This window comes from Triturus cristatus, chromosome 1_2 (assembly GCF_964204655.1).
Source record: "Triturus cristatus chromosome 1_2, aTriCri1.1, whole genome shotgun sequence".
Classification (NCBI taxonomy): Eukaryota; Metazoa; Chordata; class Amphibia; order Caudata; family Salamandridae; genus Triturus; species Triturus cristatus.
The window spans coordinates 33,039,019-33,058,452 of record NC_140580.1 but is presented as its reverse complement, the minus strand read 5'-3'; the positions used below and the strand labels follow the sequence as shown (position 1 = coordinate 33,058,452).

Below are 19,434 nucleotides of genomic sequence, written 5' to 3'. Positions count from 1 at the left end.
ATTTTTTTAATTCATAACTACTGGCATTTTACATCAGACTTTTTTAAATTAGGCGGAAAAATTACTGAATCAGCAAACTGGCAGTCTAGCTTCCCGCCTCCTGTGGGGACATTGAAAATCCAGCCCTTGGCTGTCTGTGGCTACGCCCCCACACCCTAGTCTGCCAATTACGAGCCTGCATGCTTTAGGCACGCCTCCTTGGGGGCTTGGCCTACCCCAAAAAAGACTCAGCACCACTCTAGGGCTCCCATTCCACAGATGAACATCGCCGCTGCTCAAACAACACCAACCTACAGCCGCTACCACCCGCTGAACATGCCCGGACATGCCCCTGATTGCCCAACCAACATGGCTCACACAAGTAAGTCTCTGTTCAACCAACCCATAACCCTAAACACCCCTTGTAGGCCCTGATGGGTGGCTTGCAGCTACCCCCAGCCATTCCCCTGACCACCCTTCTACGCCTATGACACACCTGCACCGCCGCCATTTCAAGGGTAGGGGGCGCACACATTACATCTGCCCCCCTTCAGGGCCCGGACTTCCGGGGCGGGACTTCCGGGGCGGGACTTCCGGGGCGGGACTTCCAGGGGTTGGGCTTCTGGGGGCGGGACTTCCGGGGGCAGGGCTTCCGGGGGCGGGACTTCCGGGGCGGGACTTCCGGGGCGGGACTTCCGGGGCGGGACTGCCGGCTCCTACGTCACTTCCGGGGGGCGTTCCCACCTGTCAAAAAATGAATGGTGATGAAAGGTATCACTGTATACTACTAGCGTCTTTTACGCTGCTATAGCAGCATTTTCTTCAACTGGGCGCTCATTACTACGGTTGTGGAGTTCCATCTCTTCATTGTATTTGTTGTTTAGTAGTGTCTGATAACTGTTAGGAGAGCTGTGAAACATGCACCACACAAACAGGTACCACAGGGCGCAGTCTGTTTCCATGGTCACCGAGCAGACAAACACGTTTTCCACAGAACTCTCTTTAGTTCCTTGGCTGCAAGGCAAATGGGTTATGCTGCCCGGAATGCAGCACTGTGACTAGCACTCATAGGAGTGTGCAGGGCAGGCTGGGAAATCTAAATCAACCCCGGGCAAAAATGCTGAAACCAGCCTCTGTCCTGTTGTCTGCTCGTTCTGTCTGTCTGTCTCTCTCTCTCCCTCTCTGCCCCTCTTTCCATCTGTTCATTCATTCATTCCCTCTCCTCTCTGATCTATATTCCTCTCTACCTCCCGCACTCTTTCTTTCTCCCTTGAAGCCTCCCTGTGCCTCATCTAATTAACCTTGGGGACCGGGAGAAAGTGACAGAAGCATTACAAGCGGCCTTTCCCAAGGGCCCCAGCCCTCCAGAGACATGCCCTGTGCATTAAAAGGCCTGTGCAGCCCTGGTAGTGTCTGAAACACACACACCAGCTCTCCTGAAAGGAGAAACGGGGATGAGTAGTATACACGAGGCCCCCAGAAACGCCAACAGGATCAGCAGGTGTGGAAGGAGACCTCCGGAAAGCAAAATAGCGCGCTCAATAGGTGGTTGACACAAATCCAAACCGAAGTATAACAAGCATTTGCAATGCAACAGGTCTCGCATTTACGCGAGTTTGAGCTATTGGCATTGTAAATGACAATGCCTTTTTTGTTTTGTTTTTTAAAACATAAATAAAAGGCATTGTCATTAACAATGCCAATAGCTTAAACTCGCGTAAATGCGAGACCTATTGCATTGCAAATGCTTGTTGTTCACTACTGTTGAGTCATTTGTGCGAGGTTTGTGCACAAAACTGCTAAGAAAAATAAATATGTATAATGCCTTTTCTATTTACTCCCTGCTTGGAATGTTATCTATTCCACACAGTGCCTGTGTTTTACACAAAACCAAACCTGCACAACAACGCCTGTGCTGCACTGAGCAGCTTCTGTAGCGCCTGCTCTGGACAGTACCAGTGCTATATAGCTCCTATGTTGTGCAATACCAGTCCCCCCAGTGCTTGTGATAAGTAACGCGTCATCGGTATATGACACTTGTGTGCAGTGCCAGGACTGTGCGATGCTAATGCTGTACAAAGCCTGTGTTTTACGGTATAAGTGCAGCACACAGCTTTACCTATAAACGGACTGTGTTCGGCACTGTTCGCTCCGCCATGTTCGGGTGCAAGATGTCTGCTATATGCAACACTAGTGACTCCAGTCACTGACTTGTGCGATGCTAAGATTGTGCGTTGCCAATGCATGTTTTGCGGTGCGAATCTGTACAAGGCCAATACGCGTTTTGCACTACCCAGGCTGCATAATGCTTGCATTGCACAAGCCTGTGCTGTGCAGCGCCTGTTCTGTGCCTTGGCTGATAGATACAGCGCTTGTGTAGATCACGAATACATGTCCCGTAGATCACTGCCACGGATGTACAGTGTCGATGCCATGCAGTGTCTCAATACAAGTGCGTACAGTGCCAGAGCTGCACAAAGTCTGGCCACACTGGTTGGTTTATACACTATGCCAGTTCCGCAGACTGTACTGTGCAGCACTAGGCCTGACCAGCGCTGCTGCAGTCCAATGCAGTTTTGTACAATGGTGGCGCTGGGTAGGACTGTTGCTATATATAGCCTGTGTTGTACAATCGTTCTTTTTTCCACAGGCACAAGGGTCCACAGAGGTCAGACTGTAAGTGCTGTGATCAGGCAGGAGAGGACAGGGTTGCAATCAACATGGCTGGCCAGGCTGGCATTTAGCTGAAGTGGGCTGGGACAAAAATAGCTCCAGGCTGCATCATGATGTTCCTATCCGATGACGTGCCGGAAGCCACCTCCTCTCCATGTTACACAGAGAGGAACCGGCACAGACGCGGAAACCAGGAACAGAAATTCAGAGAAAGTTACTTAGAACTCAGCAGAGGGTTTCCTAAGGTTACTCAAGAACTCAGCAGGTTGACTGGCATGAGGGTAGATAATAGGTATTAAAGCTGGCCCGGTCCACCCGTGCCAGACCATGAAGCAACGAGTATCCCTAAATAGGGTCTTACAATTCAAATATCGAGAGCTAGGATATTCTTGTTTTTCCAATAGATACATATATATACTAACATACACTCCTAGAATTAGAATTCTTTTAGCACTGAGGAATGCCCCTGACCAGTAATCTTGTCCTTAGAGTGGCCAGAAACATGTCAGCACTTCCATAGGATGATGGGTTCATGGTACCCCTAAATATCTAGTAATTTGTTTATTCACGTTAAAATCATACCTGAGGTAGCACATATTAAAAGAATATACCTGTGGTATACCTTAAAGTATTTTTAATATAAACTGGATCCCTGTACTATCCCAAAAAATAATGTATCTTAAGAACTCCTCCATTAATTGGGGTCAAGTCCGTCCTGGTAGTACCGTCTTACCAGTGCTTAATTTGTTAATAAATAAGTGCCAGGGCTCTCGTCAGGAGGCCACTTATGCTTACATCGCCCATTGCCTCTGTCAGCACTGCCGATTACAGTAACAACTCAAGTACATCACACTCCTACAAGTGTGACAAATCTGACTACTCCAAACAACAGTTGTTGTCCTCATCTATAAATTACATCAACAGCTCCATCATGAGGCAGACTTCCATAAGTGCCAGTGTTGACAATTAACTGCTGATGCCGAGCACCGGAAACCACCTTGCCAAATTAAGTACTGCATGTTACCAGGGTGGGATGAGGCGGCCAATGATGAAGCATGCCACATTCTGTGGGTGAGACTAACGCATTCAAAATATTTTTTTGACACAAAAGTGGTCCAATAACCTGTGGACAAGGAGTTAGGAATAGGAATAATTTGTTCTGTCAATAGATGCACCCCACTCTTGTGATTCATGAGTAAAAGAAAGTTGCCTGAAGGCAGCATAAATCCATGCAGTCTCCCATACCTTACAAAACAGCTATACAGAGTGTCTTTGCAAGCGAAACACTGTTTCCATTTCCAAATGTGGGCCACTTTCTTATCAATCAGATTCATAGTGGGGGCCACTTTTATTTTGGTGCCTGGGGATTTTTTCTGTCCCAGTCTGACCCTGGATGGATGGACTTTAAGGTGAATTTCACTACATAAATTGCTGATGCCCCTTCAGGGTGCAGGAGGCTTAGCTTGTGGACCACTGCAGATCCTTGTGAGCCGACACTTGAGAGGGCAGTGCTGCTGCAGGACCACACCTGCCGACTCAAGCTCATTGTGCACATGAGGGAAGCAGTTTATTTAACAAGGGCAGAGGAGACCAACAATGGCGAGAGCACAAAATCACCACTCACAAGCAGCAAAAGCTTGATGAGGGAACATGCTACCTACAAGCAGTCTCTAAAATACAAACAACATACGCATAGCAAATTAATGAGTCTGATAGGGTACACTCCTATGCCCTGTGTCTCTTTTTAGCTAGATTCACTCCGTAGGGGGGAGATGATTCTACATCTTTTTCAACATGGGGTGCTGCTGTCCCATACCTGCCAACTCACATGGTTTCACCTTGTGCCACTCGATATAGGCTCTCTTCATACGGTCACTTGGTAAAAACCTAACATCACACAGTGGAGACAAGGTGAGCTTGAAACGCTCTGTCCATTGCAGGTTTTGCAATCTAGGACATCAGCTGCAGCCTCTAATTGTAAGAGAATTTCCCTAACCAGGTGTTTAGCTTCATGTTTAATAAATCATTTGGGTTGCACTTGTGGGCTGGACCTTATGGGTCTATTGTGATAAGACAAGTCCTTATCCCTGACTACATGATGTATGTATAATTCCGGGGCTTGTGCAATAGCCCATTCTGTGGCATAGGTTGTTTGCTAATGTCAGGACAAGAACAAAGAAGGGAGGTATGATGATGTCCTACCCTTGTAAGACTTTTCTAACAAACTCTCGCAACCAATCCATTTCAGCCAAGAGAATGCCATATGTATTTGTTAAATATTCCCAGAATATTACTTTAATAGTATGCAGAATGTCACTCTCGATTTGGATATCCAAATCATCCAGTCTGCCAGGAGGGCTGACCCGCTGATTTGATGTTTCAACCTGAATAAATTAATTAATCGCTCTAGCAGCCAGAAACTCTTGCTGATTCTGTTGAACTATCGTAACCTCTGATCAGCAGTGTCAGTACCCACGTCTTGTTCTGAAGAGGTGTAATTAATATGTGTGGCATGTTTGGTGGAAATAACTACCACTTTCTTCTTTTTGAATTAGGGTTTTTGCTGTGGCATTTTGTCTTCCTTTTTAATGATGATTTAAGTTGAGCATTGTGAATCCTTTCTCTGTTTCACATACTCTTCTTGCCTGCACTCTGGTCATACCCCTCACTCTGAGCATCTGTTTGGTGATTCCTGAAAGGAAGGAAAAGCATGAGAAGCAGTATACTGATACTTATCAGGCAGTTTAAGTGTATCACGGCTACATAAGTTAAAATGCTTCTCAGTGGACTCCGATTGTGGAGATCCACCCGTGTTTTTGGTCTGTCTTTATTTTTTTGTTTGTCCCAGCGTTTTTTAGAATTCTCAGGTGCCTGTTTGGTGAATTCTTTTTCAGAATTGCTGTGGTTATTAGGTCCAGCTCCCAAATTATCTTGACCTATAGATGTATAGGTTTAAGCAATCATTTTTTGTAATTTGAGCTCTTGGCCTCCTATTGGAGCCTGCGTGAGATGTTGGCATGGCGCCAACACAGCTGCGTCCTCTTCAATATTACTAAATATAATTGAGTAACATGTGGTAAAATTTCCAATTAATTTTATCCCCAAATCTAGGGCAGGGGTGGCCCATATTAATTTTGTATCTGTTTTAGTACTTAAGGCAAAACAGCAATTGATGGTGTACCATGTGTGATTGTAAATATCGCAGCAAAGACTGCCTTAAGTAGCTCACTCTTCCACTGGGGGAACCATACCAAATGGTAGGCACATTGTGAGAATTCTTTTTTGTCTTGGGGTCCCTTGTAGGGAAACACTGCTTCAAGCTTATATGTTTTTTCCAATTCAGAATGGGATTTCCTCCCATCTGTTGGAAACCTTACCCATAGTTGTGTTTATAGTCTGTGGCTTGATTGCAGGTGCTGCTAACTGCAGCTGCACAGCTTGAACAGTCCTCACTGGTTAGCTGGTATTGTGTTCACTACAAATTGTGTTTAGCTTCTACAGAGTCTAACTAGACCTGTGTACAGAGTATGAAGTTCTACTACTATTAATGGTGCTAAATTTGTGTATGGTGTATAGCCGGCTAGGACTGGCCAGGTTGCCATCTCATTGCTGAGACGACCAAGTCCTATATTGTTCAGTGGATGTGGTAGGACACCTTGAAAACAATTGTGATGTTCCTGATATGTTAATGGTATTTCTAGGTCTTCTTATGCTCTATATGCATTTGTTACTGTACCTGAATTTAGTTGTGAAATGTTAGTGTAGTGCCATTGACTGCAGGAAAAGTAACCCATGAGTAGAATACCTCGGTTCTGTATGCTTCGTGTGCCTGAACCAAAAAAGGTAACCTCTCACCCTCCAGCAAGGAGCCCTTGCTATTGTAATAATGCTCTAACAGCACGTTAGCAGTTGAGAGTAATGACCACTACCTGTCCCATATTAAATAAATGGAATTCAAAGAAAGGAAAATGCCATTGTGGGGTACTCTTTAACCCCTTGTATGCGCATGATGGCTCCCGGTCGTCATGCATCACGGTGGGCGTGTGCGCACAACGGCCGGGAGCCATCGTAATCCCACCCACCGTTTATTTCTCCCGCACAGAGTGGGAAATAAACCCGCACCCAAGGGGTTAAAGGTTCAAGCTTGAACAACCTGCAGACTAATATAGGTGTTTCCTATAAAGCTGAAGAGGATTAAATTCCCAAATATCATGGATGTCTTCGTATGAGGTGAAAAGGAGACTTTGGGCACAGGCAAGATCTACTGTGGTGACCCATTAAATAAGTGTCTGACCTAGAATGCTGGTGGTGCCACACTACACAGTTCGTACATATTTAGTGGAACTGTGTATCTGGACAACATAGACTTCAAAATACGGGAACTCAGTTCACACATATTTGTCAGTGAATGATGGCCTGGTTCCCAGTTAGCTCACAGCATCCCATCTGGATCCCTGACCTTTCCAGGGTGACAGATGGTATCAGCAACCTCGAACATGACCACACTAATATTCCCGAACGAATCATGGAAAACAGATCTACCCCTTTGTTGGTTTACTTTTGCATGCCCAAGGTAATACAAGAAAGATATAACTTAGGTTTTAAAACATTTATTAAAACAATTGCATTCTTTCATAGAAAGTGTGTGCTGCAATTATTAATGCAGAAGAAAAAAAGCATTGTAACCAGCATTACAAGAGTGGTGAAAAAAATATACAGTTCAATCATGACAACGTTACTATGATTATACTCCTACCTAACACTACCTATAATGTTAAGAGCATAGTGAGAGTACCATCTACCAGATCCCCTGGGATAGCCTAACTCCCCAAACCTGAGTGTGATGTATCAAGAAGCCGGCCTGTGCAGAACAGGCTACAGTCCATTGCAGAATAAGGGTCAGAGTCAGCAGGACTGCAGGACTGCATCTCAGTCACAGCGCATTCCATCCAGGACAATCCCAGCGAAAGTGTTCCTCTACCAAATGTGGCGGAGAGCCTGTTTATATAATAAATGTGGCGTAGAGCCTGTTTATATAATAAAAGCACTGTTCCAATTGCACTGTGCCAAAGGTGTAATGCTGATGCTATGGTTATTCTAAAGCTGAAGAGCTGTATCCAGCCAGACAAGGGTATCGGGTTCCATGGACAGAGTGTATGAATAACATGATAATAATGCTTGCTAAGAAATGAACAGCATGTATAATGCTTGCCCAATACATTATTGTGTAAGTGCAAAGCATGTTAAAAGTCACAATTAGAAAAACAATGTCAATCTAAAATGTGGAACTAAAATAAGACTGAGCACGGGCCCTGTCATGTCTCACTACAGTGTTTTTTGTGTTTTTGTTTTGTAGGAGCTGGGTGGTAGGAAAGAGTGCTAATGAAGTGCTTGGAACAAAGTTAGCCCCTACCAACACGCCTTCCAGTGCTCCTTGATGGATTGAGGGGTATTATCAGCACAAATCTCTTCCCTTTCCCCCTCACACCTCCACCAAGGTCAATACAACTCCCTCGCATGGTGAAAATGTTTTTAAGACTGCTAGCCCAGAAATGTTGCCACTTCATCCGCCACAGTATGCCCATACTCTTCTGATGAACACAACAAGAACCACTGCTGCTGATATCCGTGAGCTGGAACTTTCACTAGCACAGCACCTGTGGAGTTGTAACAGTGCAGACTGCAAAGAAAACACTGAAAAGTGCGCTAAACAAACCAGTATACCTTAAATAAACAAACACCTCAGCTCCTGGTTGTACAACCACCTAAATGGCTCTGCAACGTGCACAGCTCTAAAGCGCCATTGCCTAAAATGTCATTGCTAGACTTGGCACCATTGGCGTGAGTCTCCCTTCCACTTTTTGCTGTTGCCTCATCTGTTTTTGCTGGTAATGATGCTTTGGGCACTTTGCCACTGCTGTTCAGTGCCAAAGTGCAAGTGCTCTCCATTGTAAATTGTTGTAATGGATTAGTGACTTCATGATTGAGTTATTTGATTTACTTGTCAGACCCTAGTACCGTGCACCATGTGTGCCCAGGGCCTGTAAATCAAATGCTGCTGGTGGGCTTGCAGCACTGATTGTGCCACACACAGAAGCAGCTTGTAAAATGTGGCTCAGGCCTGCCATTGCAGAGCCTGTGTGCAGTCTGGGACTGCCATGTCGACTTGGCAAGTGCACACACTTGCCAGTCCCTAAACCTTCCCTTTACTACATGTTAGTCACCCCCAAGGTAGGCCCAAGGTACCCCTGTGGGCAGGGTGCATTGTATGTGAAAGGTAGGACATGATGTGTGTGGCATGTTCTGATAGTGAATTACAGCCAATTTCCTTTTTCACTATTACAAGGCTATCTGTTCCCATAGGCCAGAATGGGCAAGTTGATTATAACATCTTATAACCATAACTGACCCAGGGATTAAGATTGGAAAATAAAGTTTAATATGCCTGAACTCAGAATGTTAAAGTGCATCTTTTAGTGTGGGTGATTTTAACATTCTGTGTTTGAAAATACCACTTTTAGAAAGTAGGTGTTTTTTTGGCTAACCATCCAGTATGCCTCTGCTAGGTTTGTGTATTGCATGTCTGGCTTGTGAGTGACAGGAGCTGGGAGAGGGCTGCGGCTCCAGCAGTCTGATGAGTCAGGGCTGGGCTGAATGGGACCTGGGTTGAATTTAGAGTAGGGGGAGGAGATTTCCTTTCATCTTCCTGGGCCAGGTCTGCTTTAACAATGCTGTCTCCACCTCCTGCCAGGAAGCTGCACCAGGGAGGACAGAACTGGTTTGGGCTGGGTACAGACCCTCTCTGTCTTCAGAGACAAAGGTATTTGTGTGTATAAAAAGGAGGACCCAGACTCCAGAACTTTAGATCAAGAGGAACCTTTGCCAAGGAGAAGAAACCGGAGAAACTGTAGGAAGATTACTGCCCCTGTGCTGTTTGCTGTTTAGGGTTGGCCTGTAGTGGTTACTTGCTGCCGAGGAAAGGAGAAAAGGACTTTGCTGTTTGCTTTGCCATCTTGAGGAAGATCTCCAACGGCTTGAAATTGAGCTTGCCTCCTGTCTGAAGTCTCAGGGACATAAAGACTTCACCACCAGCTCCCCTGAATTTCCTTGCTGGGAATTCTAACCTACAGAGAGGTGTCTGCTACTGTTCAGGACCTCTAGAGCCTGTTTGTCGTTAGGAGCTGGAAGTGCGACGCAACGATGAAGAAGCGTGTCGCATCCACACCGAGACCCGACTCATCCCGAGCCACGGGGAAGAAGCGTGCCGTGTCTACACGAGTCCCTACGCATCACCGAGAACATTGTCGCAGCGCCTGCCGTGCGGCTGCAAAAGTTCACGCATCAGACTGGATCGTCGCATCGCATTAAGCTGCCATTTTGTCGCATCACACCGGATCGTCGCATCACATCGAGGAGCCATCTTGTCGCATCGTAACCGGAACACAGTAAGAAACCAACGCATCACCTCCTCTCCGGTAAGGAACTGACGCATCACCTCCCCTGCGCTGCAGTAAGGAACCGACGCATCACCTCCCCCGAAGCAAGGAACCAACGCATCACCTTCCCTGCGACCCTTTTGTTTGTTTTGCGTGACGCATCTAAGGTACTTTGTTAAAAAAGTGTTGCATTTACAACTTGCATTGAACTAAACTATTTCTACATTGAAGAGCCTATTTTTGATACTGTATTGTAGACTTTTGCCATTTGGTCTTGTTTAGATAAAGATACTTATTCTTTTAAACTGGTGTGGTGTTCATTTGTAGTGTTTTCACTGTGTTACTGTATGTGTTCACAAATGCTTTACACACTGCCTCTGAGATAAGCCTGTCTGCTCGTGCCAGGATACCAAGGGGGTGAGCAGGGGTTATTTTAGGAGTGTATCCCCCTTACCCTGACTAGAAGCAAGGGTCCCTATTTGGACAAAGGTACCTACCTCTGCCAACTAGAGACCCCCATTTCTAACAGTCATCCACACAAGTTAGGTATCATTTTTATTGGTAAACTGAGGCGAATGCTTAGTGGTAGAAAATTTGAGCCGTTTCATGATGCCACAACTTTCCCACAAATATATTAGAGGAAAATGTGACTTTTTAGCTAAATTTGAGGTGTGCAGCGGATTCTGGGAAGGAAAATGTTGGGGGAACAACGCAAGCCACACCACCCTGGACTCCCATGGGTGCCTAGTATTCAGAAATGTCTGGGTTTTTTAGGTTCCCCTAGATGTCTGCAAGCCTGGGACCGAAAACACTTGTCTATCACAAAACCACCTGGTTTTTCAAGGGGGTCACCTGCCTTTTTGGTCCCGGGCTCGGCGGCCTTCTCAGGAAACCTACCAAACCCAGACATTTCTTAAAACTAGACACCCAGGGGAGTCCAGGGAGGTACGGTTTGCATGGATCTCCAAACATTTTCCAACCCAGAATCCCCTACAAACCTCGAATTCAGCTAAATAATCACATTTTCGTATCTTTTCTGTGAGAGAAAGTTGTGGGATCACTGGGCAGCCACAAATTTCATACCACCCAGCGTTTCCCCCAGGTCAGAAATGTATGGGTTTGGTAGGTTTCCCTAGATGGCCGCTGAGCCCGGGACTAAAAACTCAGGTGTCTCCCTCGCAAAACCAGGTCGTTTTGCGATCGATAATTTTGAAGTCTCCACTATAAACTTTGGGGAGTTTCCTGTTGTTGGAACTAGGCCTACCCACACAAGTGAGGTACCATTTTTATCGGGAGACTTAGGGAAATGCTGGGTGGGTGGCTAGTGACTCCCTACAGATTCAATAACTTTCCATCACAGAAAAGTGAGGAAAATGTTTTTTTTTTTTTTTTTACAAAATTTGAGGTTTGCAAGGGATTCTGGGTAACAGAACCTGATGAGAGCCACACAAGTCACCCCATCCTGGATTCCCCTTAGTGTATAGTTTTCAAACATTTACAGGTTTGCTAGGTTCCCCTTGGTGCTAGCTGAGCGAGGTCCCAAAATCCATAGCTAGGCACATAGTGAGGAAAGGGTCAGTTTTCACTGGAAAAATTTAATGTGCCAACGTTGCCATTTGGGCCATTTCCTGTCACAGGCATTAGGCCTACTCACACAAGTGAGGTAACATTTTAATTGGAAGACTTGGGGAAACGTTGGGTGGGTGAAAGTTTGTGGTTTCCCGTAAATTTCAGACCTTTCCATCACAGAAATGTGAGAAAAATAGTTTTTTTTTTTACAAAGTTTTAGGTTTGCACGGGATTCTGGGTAACAGAACCTGGTGAGAGCCTTAGTAGTCACTCAGTCCTGGATTCCCCTGGATGTATAGTTTAAAAAAATATATAGGTTTGTTACGTTTCCTTAGGTACCAGCAGATCTAGGGTTCCAAAATCCACAGCTAGACATGTGCGAAAAAAGGGTCCGTTTTCATTGGGAAAATGTGATGTGTCCATGTTGCATTTGAGGCTGTTTCCTGTCATGGCACACAAGTGAGGTACCATTTTGATCGGGAGACTTGGGGGAAAGCCAGGCTAGGTGAAACGGAAGTTTGTGGCTCCCTGACGAATCCAGGACTTTCCATCATTGAAATGTAAGGAAAATTGTTTTTTTTGACACAGTTTGAAGTTTAGTTTTTTTAAACTTTATTTACCATTTTCATAATATTACATGCAGCACATGGTTACTCACTGTTAGTTTGTAGATTTAAAAAGTATGACATTAACATGAAAATAAATAATTTACATACATAATAATACCTGTCCACCTTCCGGCCCAGCTCAGTCTCCTGACAGCATACATCCCGAGCATCTGTAATTGTGTTCAGCCAGTTCACTCATGTATTTTAAAACCTTCCAATTATGATTCTCAACTGTCAACCGTAATTCAATTAACATTATTTGGGTACATGCATTCTGGGTGTTTGTTCTCCTTCCTATTTCTGTTTACCCCACTCCAGAAGGGCCAATCCCATCCAGCTGTTGCGAGACAGGGGCAGCGTTCATTTCAAGTAGATAACTTCTGAAAGGACCCCAGATATCTTTTGGACGGGACATTGGAGGCTAGGTTGTAGCAAAAATCTCAGTGTTACAGTAAGGCTGTGTAGCCAGGCTTTGACTGTGGCAGAGGATCTACAACCCTGTTTAAGTGCTATCTCCCTTTTCACCAGTAGTAACGCAATAGCGTGAATTTACATACCCCCTTGCGGACTCCACTCACATAACCCAACAGAGCGGTCTCAGGTATGGGTTCAACTTCCAAGCTGATCATTTTGGCTATTTCATTGCACACTGCATGCCAATAGGCCCCAATTTTAACACAATTCCAAACAAGGTGCGCAAAATCAATGTGCGGCGTCCGCATTTATAGCAGGTATGTGGTCTGCCGGGAGAAATATTGTGCATTTTCTCCGGGGACATGTAAATTCTCCACAGAAACTTAAAATGTAATAACTTATGTCGACTGTTTAAGGAGACTTCTTTGATCTGTGTACAACAGAAAGTCCAGTGCGAGTCCTGGAGTGGGTGGCCTAAATCACGCTCCCACGCCTCCGGATCCTGCCATCCCTGCTGGGGACTAGTGACATGCACGCTCTGTACAACTTAGAAATCAGGTGTTCCCCCCCAGGGTTTGCAATCATGATAGACAATGGGGTAAAAGTTGCGGGCTCCAGGGGAAACTCAGAAATTCTCGCTCGCAATGCACAGGGGACCCGGTTAGGAATAAAGTGGTCCATAAATGTTGCCTCACTAAATCTTCCCTCATCAGCACTAGAAAAGACATGACCCCTCGTGAAAAGGTCCCCAATTGTACTTATAGAGTATTTAGTAAGTGTGCGCTGCACTAGTTTCTCTTGCATGATGGGGATCCATGGGTTATTCAAGATCGGGATCTCAGGGGAATATAGAGTAGGTGCCCTGGTGACTCTCAGCAGTTTCTACCAACCCCAAATGGTAGTAGATACCGTTTGAATGTCACGGGGGTCTCTGGGGAATCCCTGTGGCAATACAGTGTTCAAGGTTGCTGGCAAGACCAAGTCTGCCTTGGGTTTAGTATAGGGGATCCACGCATCAGTATGGTTCCAGGAGTGTGCGTAGCTGCACTGTGCAACTGAATAGTATATCTGAAAATTAGGGCATCCAAAACCCCCTCTGTCATATGGCAGGGTCATAGCGTCCTAACTAACCCTTGGTCTTCCACCTCCCCAGACCAGTCTAATCAGGTGAGAACACAGCGTGAGGAAGAATCTGTTAGGGAGCGGGATGGGAATGTTATTAAATAAATACAAAAACCTGGGGAGCACAATCATTTTTATCAATGCCACTCGGCCCGCAAGTGAGATGGGGAGTCTCAACCACCTTTCCACTTGTAGCTCTAATTTATGCTTTGCAGGGCCTTAATTCAACCGAATAATCTGTTCTTTGTCTTTATGAATATGGATTCCCAATTGTTTTGCAGTCTTCACACCACTCGAGAGGAAACTCACAATTCCATTTCATGGTGCATGAAGTAAGAGGGAACATTTCTGATTTACTCCAATTTATTCCCAGGCTAGAGTACCCTCCAAACCGTATTATCTCCCTTATTAGTGGTTCAAGGTTATCCTGGGGGGCTCACACATAGAGCATGATATTGTCAGCATAGAGCGAGATGAGTGGAGGGCCTGTCTTAAACTGAAGTCCTCTATGCAGATGCCATTCTTGGAAGTGTCTGACCAGGAGGTCCATTGCTAGAATAAAATGTAGTGGGGAAAGTGGGCACCCCTGCCTGATGCCACGGGAGAGTCTGGATAATCGGGAGAGCATGCCATTCAAGCGAAGCCGGGCAGTGTGGCCAGTATAGAGTAGAGCTGTGAGGTCAATAAAACCTCTTGGCATGCCCATCCTCCACATCACTGATAGAAAGAAAGGCCATTCCAAGGATTCAAAGGCCTTTTCTGTATCAAGAAGTATTGCTGCTGTCGGCACCTCAGGCAAAATTCTGTGGAGTACTGCAAACAACGTTCTTAAATTGAGGGCGGTCGACCTATGAGGAACAAATCCCAACTGAGCCGGAGAAATAATCATATCTAGCAATAAGGGTAACCTTAACGCTATCATCTTAGCAAGGATTTTATAATCCAGGTTTAAGAGGGAATGGGGCCTGTACGACCGGCAAGCTAGCGGATCCTTTCCAGGCTTGGGTAGCAGTATTATTACCGCTTCTCTCAAAGTGGGGGGCAGTTCTTTTGCTCCAGGGCCTCATTGTAAACATTCAGGAGGCGAGGTGCTAGCAGGTCCTTGTACGTCTTAAAGAAATCCCCTGTGAAACCGTCCAGGCCGGGGGCAGTGGAGCCATTCATTTAGTCTATAGCACTAATGATCTTCTCTGCAGAGATAGGTTCTGTGAGGAAATCTTGCATGCATTTTTCCAGCCAGACCATGGCAATCTCTGCCAAGTAATCCTCCTGATCCATCACATTGTGAGTCACCCGCGATGTATATAACGTAGTGTAATACAATAAAAGTTAGTTCCTTATTTCTGGGGTGCCCATAAGAATTTGGCCAGTGGAGGATTGCACTTCAGTGATGCACGATCGCCTGGCCGAGGCCTTCAGAAGGCGTGCCAGTGTACGGCCCAGCATTTCACCTTCCCCATAGCGGCAGGCAATGCCATGTTTAGTTAAAAAATTAGATTCCCGTTCAGCGGCCTCCCTGAGGTCTGCCAAAAGTGTCAGGCATGAGAGAAAACGGGCCGGGTCAGGATGTGCGATATATTCTCTATCCATCATCTCCAATTGCTGCTTGTTAGACTTGGCATCTTGTGGCGTGTTTCCCCTGAATTATTGCTTTCTTACCTCCCGGTTTTAACTCTTTTTTTGCGGGTGTATTGATTCTGCGCACTTTTCTCACTGCTGATCAGTGGTAAAGTGCAAGTGCTCCTGTGGTAAAATGTATTATGGATTGGTTTTTCCATGATTGGCCTATTTGATTTATATGTCAGTCCCTAGTAAAGTGCACTGCGAGTGCCAGGGCCCATAAATCAAATGCTGTTGGTGAGCTGAAGCACTGAATTGTGCCACCCACGCAAACAGCCCGTAAAGTGTAACTCTGGCCTGCCATTGCAGAGCCTGTGTGCAGCCTGGGGCTGCCATGTCAAATTGGCTAGTGCACACACTTGCCAGTCCCTAAACCTTCCCTTTTCTACATGTTAGTCACCCCTACGGTAGGCCCAAGGTACCCCTGAGGGCAGGGTGCATTGTATGTGAAAGGGAGGACATGCCCTGGTGTGTGTGGCATGTCCTGATAGTGAATTACAGCCTAATTCATTTTTCACTATTGCAAGGCTAACTGTTCCCCATAGGCCAGAATGGGCAGTTTGATTATAACATCCTATAATCCTAACTGACCTAGGGAACACGGTAGAAATTCGAGTTTAGTATGCCTGAACTCAGAATGCTAAAATACATCTTTTAGTGAAGATGGTTTTAACATTCTGTGTTTGAAAATACCACTTTTAGAAAGTAGGTATTTTCTGACCTAACCATCCAGCCTGCCTCTGCTAGCCTGTGTATTGTCTGTCTGGTTTGTGAGTGACAGGGGCTGAGGGAGACTCCAGGTGACAGGGTGAGTCAGCACAGGGCTGAATAGACCTATCTGCACATAGTTGGGTGGGAGGAGTAGCACCTGGGACTGAATAGGGCTGTGCCTGCCTTCCACAATGCTGGCTCCACCTCCTGTGGTGTGTCTGAGGACCCTGGCCCACACTGACAAAGGAAGAAGGTGCACACTGGCAGAATGCACCCAGAACTGGTTTGAACTAGGTACAGGCCCCTCTGCTTTCAGAGGACAAAGGATTTGCTAGTATAAATAATGGGGATCAAACCCCAAGACTAGAGAACTCTTTTGGATCTAGAAGACTGCCAAAAATAAGAGATGGAGAAGCTGTGAGCAGGAACTACCACTTTGCAGTGTGCTTTGCCGTGTTGGCCTGCAGTGGCTGCTTCTTTCTTGGGCAGTGAAAGGACTGGACTGAACTTTCTGCAATCTACTTTTGTGAGTTTCTCCAAGGGCTTGAGGTAGAGCTTGCCCCCTGTTCAAGAAGTCTCAGGAACAGCAAAGACTCCAAACTCAGCGCCGTCTACGCCGCCGCTGTCAACTCCGTGTCCTGATGGCACTGCAGAGGGCACTGCCGCAACGCCGCACCTCAATGCTGGTCTCACCGACGATGCCTGCTGACACCGCCACAGGGCCGCTGCTCGCACCGCGATCTGTGGGCACCGCCTCGCTTCACGGCGACACCTTGGTATCCCCGACGACGACGCTCCACGCCGGAATCAACGCTGTTGCTTGCACCGTGGTTTGAGGGCACCACTTGTAAAGTTACATGACGCACCACCCTCATCCCGCACCGCAGCCTTGGCCTACATGCGCCGGTGCCATCGACTCCAGTTCGGCAGCCGACGACAACGCTTCAGCAACGACGACGCCGCTGCTTGCACCGTGACCTGCCAGCACCGTGACGAGTACCACCTTCATCTCACACAGCGACCCTGGTCTCACCGACAATGCCAACTGACGCCGCCACCGAGTCGCTGCTCGCACCGTGACCTGAGGGCACCGCACGCCGCACCGCTGCACCGCAGCACCCAACGCTTGCCGATGCCTGCACTCCTGACTGCAACAAAGAGGAGTTTGTTCTGCAACGCGTGTGACTTCGAGGGCCCCGACGACTCCTGCGCTGACCTCTGGAACCGACGCCTGCGGATGCCATGTGTTTGGAAGCTCAAGGAGAGGTCATCGACGCCCTGCATTTCTGAAAGGTACTGTTTGCGGGTCTTCCCGACACCGTAGCTGGCCCGCGATGCCGCGGTCAGCCAGAACTGTTTGGATTTGTTTGCTCACGATGCCGTGATAGCCCCGGACGGAACTATCGACATCAAGGAACTGTTTTACAAAGTTATTTTGATAACTGAAGATTTTTAAGCACTGTATGGTGGATTTTTATCGTTTTGGTCTTGTCTTAAGTATGTAAAAATATTGGATATTTTTCTAAACTGGTGTGTTGTCCTTTTGTAGTGCTTACACTATATGACTGTTGGTTATGTGCAAATTCTTTACAGACTGCCTCTAAGATAATCCTGACTGCTCGTGCCAAGCTACCAAGGGGGTGAGCAGGGGTTATTTTAGGAGTATAACTCTCTTACCCTGACAAGGAAGAAGGGTCCCTATTTGGACAAAGGTGCAAGCCCTTGCCAACTAGAGACCCCCATTTCTAACATTGGTTGTCAGCGGTGAGGATAGGACTTGTGTTTGCACTTGACTTACAATGATTGGTGTGCACTACTACCATATCGCAGACCATTACGTGCCACATACTGGTTCTTTTTCTGTTTGGCCTATTTTTGATCTTGCCAGTTTGAACTTGCTACTTCAACATGCCTGAATATAGAGCATCATCAATTGCATCAATGGAAATTGCCTTTGAAGAGGATAGATTGGAATCCTACAACGTCAAGGAATTGAAAGCGATTTGCAAGAACCTGAAAGTCCAGGTCAGAGGCCTCACCAGGAAGGATGAGCTACAAAATGCGCTGAGGGCCTGGGTAGCAGCCAGGCATGCCAGTGTGCAGTCTGGTGATCTCAGTGGAGAGGCGGAGGAGCCTGTTCCTAGGGTGGATGTGCTTTTGGGAGGGGGGAACCCTCCAGGCAAGGCAGCAGTAGCTTGTCCCCAGAGGAGCTGGAGGGCAGACGCGAAGCAAGGAAGTTCGAGTTGGAGAAACTCAGGATAGAAAGTGAGAGGGAAGACAAAAGAATACCCATGGAGGAAAGGAAGATGATCTTAGATCATGAGAGAAGTCTCAAGGAGCTGGAGCTAAAAAGTAGATCCGGCTCAGATGGTGGCAGCAACTCTTCAGCACACACAGATAAGATTGTACACATCCCCAAGAATGTAGGAAAAAAGTACAAGAAGGGGGATGACATACAAAGGTGGTTTCAAGGGTACGGGTTGTCTATTCATATGAATGGGGTCCCTGAAAGGAACTGGGGGGCAGGTTTGTGGTCTCTCTTTCCAGAAGAAGCTAGGGACACCCTGATAGCTTTGTGTAAGGGGCAAGACCTCACCTATCCTGACATGAAGGATGCTATTCTCTATTGGTATGAACTCACTCCTGAAAAGTACAGGGATCAGTTTAGGTCCAGTAAAATGTCTGAGACCAACACTTGGTTGGAATGTGTGGATATGTTCTGCAGGTCGCTGGATGGCTGGGTGAAGGGCAGTAATGTGACATATTTTCAGGGGCTCTACAATTTGATTGCGTGGGAGCACTTGTCTAGTCTATGTTTTGCAGATCTGCGCCAGTTGATAGTAAGCTGACTGACGCCAGGAAGCTCGCTATGGAGGTGGACCGCTGGGTGAGTACCAGGGTCCACAAGAAAGCGTTTGGGGGAGACCCAGCCAAAGGTGGGCAGGGTCCCCAGCAGAAAAGTGGGGGGGACAAGGGTAAAGCACAGGAGTTCTATAAAGGGCCCCAAACTAGTACCAAGGGTAAAGGTTCCCATCCCCCCCGAAGATAAGAAGAAAGTGGTCTCTACAGGAAAGCCTGCTGAGACTGGCCCCTGCAAGGGTTTTTCATGCGACCAGGTGGGTCACTTGAAGGGGGACCCCAGGTGTCCAAAGGGGACACAGCCACCCACCGGTGGGCAGACCAAGGTGTTGGCTAGTGTAGCGCTTGGGGAAGAGGGGTGCCCACAGGAGGGTGGGGATCCTGCAAAAATGACCCTCGTCTCACTAGGGGACAGTGAGATGGTCCCAGGAAACCAGGTGCTC

General features: G+C 46.8%; 1 protein-coding gene across 3 annotated transcripts in view; it reads left to right on the top strand.

Annotated features, from left to right (window-relative positions):
* Positions 1-10,393, top strand: part of LOC146866687 (uncharacterized) — a 406,500-nt gene extending 396,107 nt beyond the window's left edge. For all 3 annotated transcript variants that reach the window (XR_014960462.1, XR_014960461.1, XM_085600275.1), the window contains one exon: positions 8,009-10,393. Coding sequence is in view for 1 of the 3 variants with exons in the window: in XM_085600275.1 (XP_085456401.1) it covers positions 8,009-8,090 (82 nt within the window). In the remaining 2 variants the exon portion in view is untranslated. The remainder of the gene's footprint in view (positions 1-8,008) is intronic.
* Positions 10,394-19,434: the final 9,041 nt, after the last annotated feature.